This window comes from Capricornis sumatraensis, chromosome 1 (genome assembly GCF_032405125.1).
Source record: "Capricornis sumatraensis isolate serow.1 chromosome 1, serow.2, whole genome shotgun sequence".
NCBI lineage: Eukaryota > Metazoa > Chordata > Mammalia > Artiodactyla > Bovidae > Capricornis > Capricornis sumatraensis.
The window spans coordinates 258479391-258492347 of NC_091069.1; the positions used below are offsets into that span (position 1 = coordinate 258479391).

The window sequence follows — 12957 nt, forward strand, 5'->3', positions numbered from 1 at the left end:
GGTTGCCATTTATTTCTCCATTAATAAACATTCTCTTCAACACAATTTTTATTTTATGATGTTGAAAAACCATAACTTATATAACCGATGTCTTATCATTAACCACTGGGGTTGTTCCTAAATAAAACCATGCTGAATGAGCTTACAAATAAATATTTGACCAAATATTTTATTATTTCTTTAAAACACATTCTTGAAATATGCCCACTGGGTCAAAAGTTATGGGGTATGAACATTTCATGATTGTGAATACGAACACTGCTAGAAACCCTCAGTGAGATTTGTACCAATTTCAGCACAGCACTCTGCTCTTCATTTCACCCTCACCAAATGCTGAAAACTATAACTTAAAAAGTGCTTTGCCAAGGAGCTGGGGTATAAAAAGAGGTTTTTAAGTTTAACTTACATACTCATTTGTATTCATTCTCATACTCTGACTGATCATTTGCTTTTTTCTATTAATTATACATTCATGCCCTTTGCCCATTTTTTTGACTAGTACATTAACAGTTTTCTTATATATTAAGGCTGCTGATTGTTGCTCTCAGTGTGGTACACATAAACTGAGGCTGATAATCCAAATATCCCCTGAAATTATTAGTTTGGCTGTGACATGACTTCTCCTCTGGCTTGGTAAGTTCTTTCCAGAAAAAGAAAACACACACACAACTTCTAGTGTAGAACAAGCCCCATCAAACACTGGGCAGACTCATGTACGAAGTGCTCAGTGGATAAACCACGAGGCAGAAATAGTCCAGGTACTCCAACTCACTGAACATGCCTCTCAGTATACAGTTCTTGAAGATTTTTTTGCCTGAAGAGGTTTCTAAAAGATATGTAACGTTAAGAAGGGATTTATTTAAAAGAATACTGACGTGTAGTTCAACAGTTAGGTAGTCCCAATACAATGTAACTAACCCCTTCTTCCATCTGTAAATGGTTATTTCTGTGGTAGGATTCTGGTAACTTTTTATATTTTTAATCAATTCCTACACTAAAAAATGTCACTTAGAAGTATTTTATTTAATTTTTGCATGACAATTTTAACATTATAGTGCTTTTGTTGTGAAAAATAAAATTCAATCTTATAGGAAAGCGAAAACTCTTCAAGTCACTCATTGGCATCTTTATTTACAGATTAGACTGGGTCAGCCAGTGAAAATCCTAGAAAAAGAAAAGAAACAAATATTCAGTCGAAAGAAATAACTACGTCAAACTATATCCTATTTCGCTTGCTCTAAAATCCGAAAGTCCCATTTTAACGACACTAGCCACAGTGGGGGTAAATGAAGCTGGTCTTTGATCTACAGCTTTTCCTAAAAAGGAGCTAAAAATCTGTTAGTGAATCTTCTGTCTCTTCCTACAAAACAATCTAGTATCACTTTCTGAATCTTGCCCCATTAATAGTAATCAGGGCACACATACAAAAAACTATAGAGTATGAAAGAAGCAGAAATACTACAGAACAGAAATATGTGGAAAACAAACTTATGGTTTATCGTTGTTCAGTCGCTCAGTTATGTCCAACTTTGTCACCCCATGGACTGCAGCATGCCAGGCTTCCCTGTCCATCACCATCTCCTGGAGCCTGCTCACACTCACATCCATTGAGTCGGTGACGCTATCCAACCATCTCATCCTGTCGTCCCCTTCTCCTCCCACCTTCAACCTTTCCCAGCGTCAGGGTCTTTTCCAGTGAATCAGCTCTTTGCATCAGGTGGCCAAAGTATTGGAGCTTGAGCTTCAGCATCAGTCCTTCCAATGAACACTCAAGACTGATTTCCTTTATGATGGACTGGTTGGATCTCCTTGCAGTCTAAGGGACTCTCAAGAGTCTTCTCCAACACCACAGTTTGAAAGCATAAATTCTTTGGCGCTCAGCTTTCTTTAAGGTTCAACTCTCACATCTGCACATGATTACTGGAAAAACCATAGCTTTGACTAGATGGACCTTTCTCAACAAAGTAATGTCTCTGATTTTTAATATGCTTTGTCATAGCTATTGTTCCAAGGAGCAAGCGTCTTTTAATTTAATAGCTGCAGTCACCATCCACAGTGATTTTGGAGACCAAGAAAATAGTCTGTCACTGTTTCCATTGTTTCCCATCTATTTGCCATAAAGTGATGGGACTGGATGCCATGATCTTAGTTTTTTGAATGCTGAGTTTTAAGCCAGCTTTTTCACTCTCCTCTTTCAACTTAATCAAGAGGTTCTTTAGCTCCTGTTCCCTTTCTGTCATGAAGGTGGTGTTATCTGTATATCTGAGGTTATTGATATTTCTCCTAGCAATCTTGACTCCCAGCTTGTGCTTCATCCAGCCCAGCATTTCGCATGATGTACTCTGCATATAAGTTAAATAAACAGGGTGACAAGCCTTGACACACTCCCTTCCCAATTTTGAACCAGTTTTTTATTCCATGTCTGGAACTGTTGCTTCTTGACTTGCATACATGTTTCTCAGGAGGTAGGTTAGGTGGTCTGGTATTCTCATCTCTTTAAGAATTTTCCACAGTTTGTTGTGATCCATAGTCAAAGGCTTTAGCATAGTCAATGAAGCAGGGGTAGATTTTTTTTTGGAATTCCCTTGCTTTTTCTATCACCCAATGGATGTTGGCAATTTGATTATCTGTGTTTTCCAAATCCAGCTAGTACACGTGGAAGTTTCCAGTTCACATACTGTTTAAGCATAGCTGGAAGGATTTTGAGCATTACCTTGCTAGCTTGTGAAATGAGTGCAACTGTGCTATAGTTTGAACATTCTTTGGCATTACCCTTCTTTGGGTTTAGAATGAAAACTGACCTTTTCCAGTCCTGTGGCCACTGCTGAGTTTTCCAAATTTGCTAGCATACTGAGTGCAGCACTTTAACAGCATCATCTTTTAAGATCTGAAATAGCTCAGGTAGAATTCCATCACCTCCACTAGCTCTGTTCATGGTAATGCTTCCTAAGGCCCACTTGACTTCACACTCCAGGATGTCTGGCTCTAGGACAGTGATCACACTACCGTGGTTATCCAGGTCATTAAGGCCTTTTTTTGTATAGTTCTTCTGTGTATTCTTGCCAACTTACGGTTACCAAGGGGAAAAAGGAGGGGAGGGGGAGGGGAGAAGCTGGGAGATAGGGACTGACATATAAATACCACTATATATAAAACAGGTAACTAATGAGAACCTATTGTATCGCATAGGGGACTCTAGTCATATTATGTAGTGACCTACATGGGAAGAGAATCTAAAAAAGAATGGATATATGTATAATTGATTAGTTTTGCTGAACAGCAGAAACCAACACAACACTGAAAACCAACTATGAAGTGAAGTGAAGTCGCTTAGTCGTGTCCGACTCTTTGCGACCCCACGGACCATAGCCTATCAGGCTCCTCCGTCCATGGGATTCTCCAGGCAACAGTGCTGGAGTGGACTGCCATTTCCTTCTCCAGGGGATCTTCCCGACCCAGGAATCAAACCCGGGTCTCCCGCATTGCAGGCAGACGCTTTACCGTCTGAGCCACCAGGCAAACCAACTATATGCCAATAAAAATTAAGTTTTTCAAAGAAGGAGAGGAGATGAAGGAGGAAAGAGGGCCAAGCTCCATGTCTAAGCAATCTGAGCAGAACTTCGGTAGAAAGAGCAGTGCACGGAAGCCTTTCCCAGGACAGAAACTATCCTACCCACAGAGCCTGGACACTGGCAACGGCAGAGGTTAGGTCCTCCCCGCACAGCAAGCAGCCCGCTACACCGCTAACCAGTGATGAGTGGTGGCCGCCAGTCTGTTCTCTGTATCTGAGTCTGCTTCTCTTCTGTTACGTTCATTCGTCTTATTTTAGATTCCACATTAACAAGTGACAATACAGTGTTTTCCTTTCTCTATCTGACTTATGTCACGAGAATGACATCCTCTAGGTCCATCCACCTTGTTGCAGATCATGGGATCTCCTTTTTTATGGCTGAATAGTATTCTATTGCTCATGTATATCACATCTTTAAAAAGATTTACTTACTTATTTATTTCTGGCAGTGCTGGGTCTTCACTGCTGCACAAGCCTTTCTCTAGATGCAGCAAATCAGGGCTCCTCTCTGGTTGCAGAGGGCGGGCTTCTCGTTACGGTGGCTCCTCTCGCTGTGGAGCACAGGCTCTGCAGCGCACGGGCTTCATTAGTCACAGCCTGCAGGCTCAGCAGTTGCAGCTCCCAGGCTCTAGAGCACAGACTCAGTGGTTGTGCCTCATGGGCTGTTGCTCCGTGGCATGTCCAGTCTTCCCAGATCAGGGACTGAACCCATGTCTCCTGCATTGGCAGGCAGGTTCTTTACCACTGAATCACTGGCGAAGCCCATACCACAATCTGCTTCAGCCATTCATTGGTTGAGGAACACTAGGTTACTTCCATATTTTAGCTTTGTAAATAATGTTGCTCTGAACATTGGGGTGCATGCTATCTTTTCAGACTTAAACATATAGAAAAAAACTAGTGGTCACCACTGGGGAGAAGGACAGGCGGAGGGATGAGATGGGGTATGAGATTCAGAGACACAAATTGCTCTGTATAAAGTAATTAAGCTACAAGGATATACTGCACAGCATAGGGAATATAGCCAATATTTTATAATAACTTTAAATGGAGTGCAGTCTATAAAAATCACTATGTTGTATACCTAAAACTAACATGGTACTGCAAATCAACTGTACTTTACTTTTAAAAAACGACAAATGGCAATGGACACATAATTAATCAATGAAAAGTAAACAGCTTAGAAACTGTAATATAGGTGGAATTCTACTGGAATGAAGATAAATATGTTGAAGTAGTAGACGGAAAAAAATACAAGGATAATCCTCATGGAATTATAAAAGAGGAAGTAGGAGGCTATATTTCTCCAGCAATACCCTCCAAGTTCGTAGAGAACCCAGAAGAGACCACTAGAGCAGACCATTTAGAAAGGTGAACCCAGTGGCAGAGAAAGGACGCTCAGTCAGGGCCCTCCTGTGACTAACACCAGCCTGCTTTGTCTGTCTGCTCTGACCATGCTTACCAGGGCTTTAGCCCTTAGTGCTCTGATGCTCTGATGCCAGGAGGAGGGGCTCTTGGCTGCAACACTAACACCCCAGCTACTGGAAAGTAGGTGCTCAGCTAGACAAAAGGACACGGGATTTTAAAACCTCTCTATTGGGTGTCTCGGTTCAGTTCAGTTCAGTTGCTCAGTCGTGTCCGACTCTTTGCGACCCCATGAATCACAGCACGCCAGGCCTCCCTGTCCATCACCAACTCCCGGACTTCACTCAGACTCACGTCCATTGAGTTGGTGATGCCATCCAGCCATCTTCATCCTCTGTCATCCCCTTCTCTTCATGCCCCCAATCCCTCCCAGCATCAGAGTCTTTTCCAATGAGTCAACTCTTCGCATGAGGTGGCCAAAATACTGGAGTTTCAGCTTCAGCATCATTCCTTCCAAAGAATACCCAGGGTTGATCTCCTTCAGAATGGACTGGTTGGATCTCCTTGCAGTCCAAGGGACCCTCAAGAGTCTTCTCCAACACCACACTTCAAAAGCATCAATTCTTCGGCGCTCAGCTTTCTTCACAGTCCAACTCTCACATCCATATATGACCACTGGAAAAACCATAGCCTTGACTAGATGGACCTTTGCTGGCAAAGTAATGTCTCTAGCTAGTAGGAATTATTTGAACAAAGAGTTTCTTTCTAAGGTAATCAATAAACCCACAAAGGTACCGAGCAGATTCTTAAAGTTGAAAACCCTACCTTAAAACAGTCTGGCTGCTTGCTCCGTGTGAACTGTGCTAACCCCACCTACCTCATCATCTTTCTGGCCTGGTCTTTCTGTGCTCACCATCCCCATTACCATGCTTCTTCTTAAGTATCTCTTCTCTCTGCTATGAGAACAGCCAACGAGAGGCTATGCCAAAGCCTTTCTCTCCCTGTTTTTAAATTTTAATTGAAGTATAATTGACACGTGTGCATGCTAAGTTGCTTCAGTCATGCTCCACTCTCTATGACCCTATGGACTGTGGCCCATGGGGTTCCTCAGTCCATGGAATTCTCTGGATAGAAATACTGGAGTGGGATGCCATACATTCCTCCAGGGGATCTTCCTGATGCAGGGACTGAACCTGCACCTCCCGTGGCCCCTGAACTGCAGTCAGATTCTTTACTGCTGAGCCACTGGGAAGGCCCTATATTTGACTTATAACATTACATTCATTTCAGGGGCCTCCCAGGTGGCATCAGCGATAAACAACCTGCCTGCCAATGCAGGAGACATAAGAGACGTGGGTTCGATCCCTGGATCAGGAAGATCCCCTGGAAGAGAAAATGGCAACCCACTCCAGTATTTGTGTCTGGAGAATTCCATAGACAGAGGAGCCTGGAAGGCTACGTCCATGGGATTGCAGAGTGTGACACAACTGAGCAACACACACACACACACACACACACACACACACACACACTATACTCATTTCAGGTATACAACATAATGACCGGATATTTGTACACATCAAAAAATGATCACAACAAATCTAGCTAACACCCATCACTATATATAGTCACAAAAATGTTACTGTAATGAGAGAACTTTTAATAGCTGTTCAGTTAGCAACTTTCAAATGTGCAACACAGCATTATTAACTACAGTTATCATGCTGTTCATTACATCTCTGAAGACTTATAACTGGAAATTTGTACCTTTTGACCCCCATAGGCCATTTTGCCCACTCCCCACCCACCAACTCTGGTGACCAACAACCGGTTTTCTGCACCTATGAGCTGGGGTTTTTGTTTGTTTGGGGCTCCATATGTGAAGTCATATGACACATCTCTCTCTGACTTGAGTCACTCAGCACAACGCATTCAAGGCCAACCCACGTTGTTGCAGTGCTAAGACTCCATCCTTTTTATGGCTAAATAATAGGCCATAAAAATACACACATAATTCTGTGTGTATTTACAAACCATTTTAGGAATCACTGAGCTAACATGGACTGGAATGGGTGAACTTAACTCAGATAACCAATATATCTACTACTGCGGGCAAGAATCCCTTAGAAGAAATGGAGTAGTCCTCATAGGCAACAAAAGAGTCTGAAATGCAGTACTTGCGTGCGATCTCAAAAATGACAGAATGATCTCTGTTCGTTTTCAAGGCAAACCTGCAATATCATAATAATCCAAGTCTATGCCCCAACCACTAATGCTAAAGAAGCTGAAGTCTGAACCGAGATATGAAGACCTAGAAGACCTTCTAGAACTAACACCCCCAAAAGATGTCGTTTTCATTATAGGGTACTGGAAGGCAAAAGTAGGAAGTCAAGAGATACCTGGTGTAACAGGCAAGTTTGGCCTCGAGTACGAAATGAAGCAGGGAAAAGGCTAACAGAGTTTTGCCAAGAGAATGCACTGGTCATAGCAAACACCCTCTTCCAACAACACAAGAGAAGACTCTACACATGGACATCACCAGATGGTCAATACCAAAATTAGGATGATTACATTCTTTGGAGCCAAAGATGGAGAAGCTCTATACAGTCAGCAAAAACAAGACCAGGAGCTGTGACTCAGATCATGAATTCCTTATTGCAAAATTCAGACTTAAATTGAAGTAGGGAAAACCACTAGGCCATTCAGGTAATGACCTAAATCAAACCCATTATGATTATACAGTGGAAGTGACAAATAGATTCAAGGAATTAGATCTGATAGAGTGCCTGAAGAACTATGGATGGAGGTTCATAACACTGTACAAGAGGTGGTGATCAAAATCATCCCCAAGAAAAAGAAATGCAAGAAGGCAAAATAGTTGTCTGAGGATGCCTTACAAATAGCTGAGAAAAGAAGGAAAGTGAAAGGCAAAGGAGAAAAGGAAAGATAAAATCATCTGAATGCAGAGTTCCAAAGAATAGCAAGGAGAGATAAGAAAAGCTTCCTAAGTGATCAGTGCAAAGAAATAGAGGAAAACAACAGAATGAGAAAGACTAGAGATCTCTTCAAGAAAATTAGAGATACCAATGAAACATTTCATGCAAAGATAGGCACAATAAAAGACAGAAACGGTATGGACCTAACAGAAGCAGAAGATATTAAGAAGAGGTGGCAAGACTACACAGAACTATACAAAAAAGATTTTCATGATCCAGATAACCACGAAGGTGTGACCTAGAGCCAGACATCTTGGAGTGTGAAGTCAAGTAGGCCTTAGGAAACATCACTACAAACAAAGCTACTGGAGGTGATGGAATTCCAGTTGAGCTATTTCAAATCCTAAAAGATGACGCTGTGAAAGTGCTGCACTCAAAAGTCCAGCAAATTTGGAAAATTCAGCAGCAGCCACAGGAGTAGAAAAGGTCAGTTTTCATTCTAGTACCAAAGAAGGGAAATACCAAGAAATGTTCAAACTATCACACAGTTGCATTCATTTCATATGCTAGAAAAATCACGCTCAAAATTCTCCAAACCAGGCTTCAACAGTATGTGAATCGAGACCTTCCAGATGTTCAAGCTGGATTTACAAAAGGCAGAGGAACCAGATCGAATTGCCAACATCTGCTGGATCATAGAAAAAGCAAGCAAATTTCAGAAAATCATCTACTTCTGTCTTATTGACTATGCTAAAGGCTTTGACTGTGTGGATCACAACAACTGTTAAACATCCTTAAGGAGATGAGATACCAGACCAGCTTACCTACCTCCTGAGAAATCTGTATTCAGGTCAATGAATAACAGTTAGAATTGGACATGGAAAAACGGAATACTGGTTCCAAATTGGGAAAGGAGTATATCAAGGCTGTATTCTGTCACCCTGCTTATTCAACTTATATGCAGAGAACATCATGTGAAATACCAGGCTGGATGAAGCACAAGCTGGAATCAAGATTGCCAGGAGAAATATCAATAACCTCAGATATGTAGATGACACCACCCTTATGGTAGAAAGCGAAGAGGAATTAAAGAGCCTCTTGATGAAGGTGAAGGGGCGAGAGAAAAAGCTGGCTTAAAACTCAACATTCAAAAAACTAAGATCATGGCATCCAGTCCCATCAGTTCAATTCAGTCTCTCAGTCATGTCTGACTCTTTGCAACTCCATGAACCGCAGCACGCCAGGCTTCCCTGTCCATCACAAACTCCTGGAGTCCACCCAAACCCATGTCCATTGAGTCAGTGATGTCATCCAACCATCTCATCCTCTGTCGTCCCCTTCTCCTCCTGCCCTCAATCTTTCCCAGCAGTTCATGGCAAATAGATGGGGAAACAATAGAAACAGTGACAGACCTTATTTTCTTGGGCTCCAAAATCACTGCAGATGGTGACAACAGCCATGAAATTGAATAAGGCTTGCTCCTTGAAAGAAATGCTATGATAAACCTAGCCAGCATATTAAAAAGCAGAGACATTACTTTGCTGACAAAGGCTCATCTACATCAAAGCTACAGTTTTTCCACTAGTCGTGTATGGATGTGAGAATTGGATCATAAAGAAAGCTGAGTGCCAGAGAATTGATGTTTTTGAAATGTGGTGCTACAGAAGACTCTTGAAAGTCCCTTGGACTGCAAGATCAAACAAGTCAATCCTAAAGGAAATCAATCCTGAATATTCATTGGAAGGACTGATGCTGAAGCTCCAATATTTTGGCCACCTGATGCAAAGAGCTGACTTAGTAGAAAAGATCACGAAGCTGGAAAAGACTGAAGGTAGGAGGAGAAGAGGGTGACAGAAGATGAAATGGTTGGATGGCATCACTGACTTAATGGACATGAGTGTGATCAAGCTCCAGGAGAAGGTGAAGGACAGGGAAGTCCATGGGGTTGCAAGAGGTGAACAGGACTGAGCGACTAAACTACAACAGCATCTATGAAGATGATCATATTATTTTTATCCTTCATTTTGTTAATGTAGTGTACCACAATGACTGATTTGTAGATACCAACTGTTTTTAAATACCTGGAATAAACCCTAGTTCATCATACAATATAATTTTTTCATGTATTATTGAATTTGATTTGCTAAGATTTTATTAAGGTTTTTATATCTATGTTCATCAAGGAAAATTTTCTTTTCTTGTGGTATCCTTGTCTGGTCTTGGTTATCGAGGTAATTTTGGCCTTAGAAAAATGACTTCACAAGTGTTCCTTTCTCCTTTATTTTCTGAAAGAATTTGAGAAGAACTGATATTAATTCTGCTTTGAATGTTTGGTAGAATTCACCAATGAAGCCACCTTGTCCTGGACTTTTGTTTCAGAGGTTTTGATTACTAATTCAATCTTCTAACTACTAATCAGTTTGTTCAAATTTTTTATTTCTTCATGATTCAGTCTTGGTACTTTACATGTTTCTAGGAATTTATCCATATATTTTAGGTTGTCAAATTTATTGGTATATATTTGTTCATAGCAGTCTCTATGAATTTTTATATTTCCACAGTATCAGTCGTAATGGCTCATCTTTCATTTCTGATTTTGAGTCCTCTCCCTTTATTCTTGCTGATTCTAGCTAAAGTTGTGTCAATTTTAACTCTTCAAAGAGCCAGCGTTAAGTTACATCAATCTTTCCTACTGGGTTTTTAGACTCTATTTCATTTATATGTTCTCTGATCTTTGTTATTTCCTTCCTTCTAACAACTTTGGGCTTTTTTCCTCCCCTAGTTTCTTCAAGTGTAAAGTCAGGTTGTTTGAAAATTTTCTTGTTTTTTGAGGTAGGCTTTTATTGCTATGAACTTCTGAGACCTGCTTTTGCTGCATCCCATAAATTTTGATACATTTTATTTCCATTTTCATTTGTCTCAGACATTATAAAAATTTTTTTTTAAAATTTCTTCTTCGACCTCTTTGCTGCTCAGTAACATGTTGTTTCAGCTCCACGTTTTCTACTTTTCTTTTGTAATCGATTTCAAGTTTCACACTATGGTGGCTGAAAAAGATGCTTTGTATGATTTTATTCTTAAATTTATGAAGATTTGTTTTGTGTCCTAACATATGACCTATCCTGGAGAATGTTTCATGTGCACTTGAAAAGAAATGTGTATACTGCTGTTTTTGAAAGGAATGTTCTGAATACATATATTATTGACTGGGGAGTTTTTGCAGAAACTAACGCCTGTGGCCTGGAAAATCCCATGGACGGAGAAGCCTGGAAGGCTGCAGTCCATGGGGTCGCTGAGGGTCGGACACGACTGAGCGACTTCACTTTCACTTTTCACTTTCCTGCATTGGAGAAGGAAATGGCAACCGACTCAGTGTTCTTGCCTGGAGAATCCCAGGGACGGGGGAGCCTGGTGGGCTGCCGTCTATGTGGTCGCACAGAGTCAGACACGACTGAAGTGACTCAGCAGCAGCAGCAGCAGCAACGCCTGTGGCCAATGATTTGTCATGTAAGTGTATATTGAAATGTTTTCAGTCAGTAAGTTAAGTCCATCTGTTCAAATGCGTCATCTAAGGTTGATGTTTCCTAACTGATTTTGTGTCTGGATAAGCTATCACTGATGTAAGTGGATGTTAAAGTTCCTGAATATTATGATATTGATGTCTCTTTCTCTTTAGGTCTGTAAATATTTGCTTTCTATCCATGTGTATGTGTGTATTTTCCTATCTTGCATGCATACTTATAAATGTTATGTCTTTTTGTTGGATTGACTCCTTTATCATTAAATAAAGCGCCTCTTTTTCTCTTATTACAGTCTTTTGTTTTGAAGTCTATTTTATCTGATATAAGTACACCCACTCTAGCTTTCATTTGGTTTCTATTTGCATGAATTATTTTTTTCCATCTCTTTATTTTCAGTCTGTGTGTGTTCTTATAACTGAAGTGAGTCTCTTATAGGCATAAGATATAGACGTATCTTTTATCCATTCAGCCACTCTATTTATTTTGATTCAAGAACTTAATACATTAATATTTAAAGAATTACTGATAAGTATGTACTTATTGCCATTTTGTTCTTTTCTGGCTGTTTTGTAGTTCCCCTTTATTCCTTTTACCAAAGTCGTTGTTATCTGTTTTATAAAAACAGAATTTTAGTATAATTCTATATATTTCATAGACTCTAAGTAAGTTAATTTACATTTCATTTACTATCAGGTGTCCGTTTTGCCCATTTGTCTACTGCCTTGTTCAAAACAGAAAAAAACCTAACAGCAGATGTATAAAGAACCAAGACAAAAACTCCTTGAAAAAATATACAAAACATTGAAAACAACAGCTGATATGCAAGGTGTAAGCTTGAAGGCCAGGTATATAAGCAAAATCAAAAGTAGCTGGACCAGGATCAAAGTACAAAGTTAAGTATGAAAGCAACTTAATCTGGAATGGAAGAGGAAGAGACTATAAAATTTATCATTTATTGTACTGCTATAGTCTATACTGCAGTTTTGCTTTAGAGGCCAAAGTACCTTTGAATATAATTGCCCAAATTACCCTATTATATAATCTCATATCCTATTGAGACTATATCCACTCTCTGCCTTCCAGCCACTTTGGCCTTCTCTCAGTTTTCTGGACTTGCCATGCTCTGTCCTGCTAAACAGCCTGTGCACGGCGTTCTTCTTGCTTCTTTGCTGAGCATGTCCTACTTCCCTACTTATCCTTCAGCTCTCAGTTTAAGCATCACTTCTGAGAAGACTTCCTGGTGACTCCAGTATAAACTGAATTCCTTTGTGGGTTTTTTTGTTTGTTTCCAAATTTATTTTACTGAAGTATACTTAGTTGATTTACAATGTTGTGTTAATTTCTGCTAAATAGCAAAGTGATTCCATTATACATGTATATAGATATCCTTTTTCATGTTCTTTTCCATTATGGCTTATAATAGATTTTTGAACATAGTTCCCTGTGTTATACAGTAGGACTCTGTTGCCTACCCATTTTATAGATCATAGTTTGCACCTGCTGATCCTAAACTCCCAATCCATCCCTTCCCTCTCGCCCTCCCCCACGGCAATCCCAAATCTGC

General features: G+C 40.3%; 1 protein-coding gene across 4 annotated transcripts in view; it reads right to left on the minus strand.

Moving 5' to 3' along the window:
• Positions 1 to 216: 216 nt before the first annotated feature.
• Positions 217 to 12957, minus strand: part of HACL1 (2-hydroxyacyl-CoA lyase 1) — a 45210-nt gene continuing 32469 nt past the window's right edge. For 2 of the 4 annotated variants that reach the window (XR_011144827.1, XR_011144824.1), the window contains 2 exons: positions 4004 to 4138; positions 217 to 1164 (listed from right to left, as the gene is read on the minus strand). Coding sequence is in view for 2 of the 4 variants with exons in the window: in XM_068970857.1 (XP_068826958.1) it covers positions 4158 to 4199 (42 nt within the window). In the remaining 2 variants the exon portion in view is untranslated. Of the gene's footprint in view, positions 1165 to 4003; positions 4200 to 12957 lie in introns of those variants that run through there. The other 2 variants (XM_068970941.1, XM_068970857.1) reach the window with 2 other exon arrangements.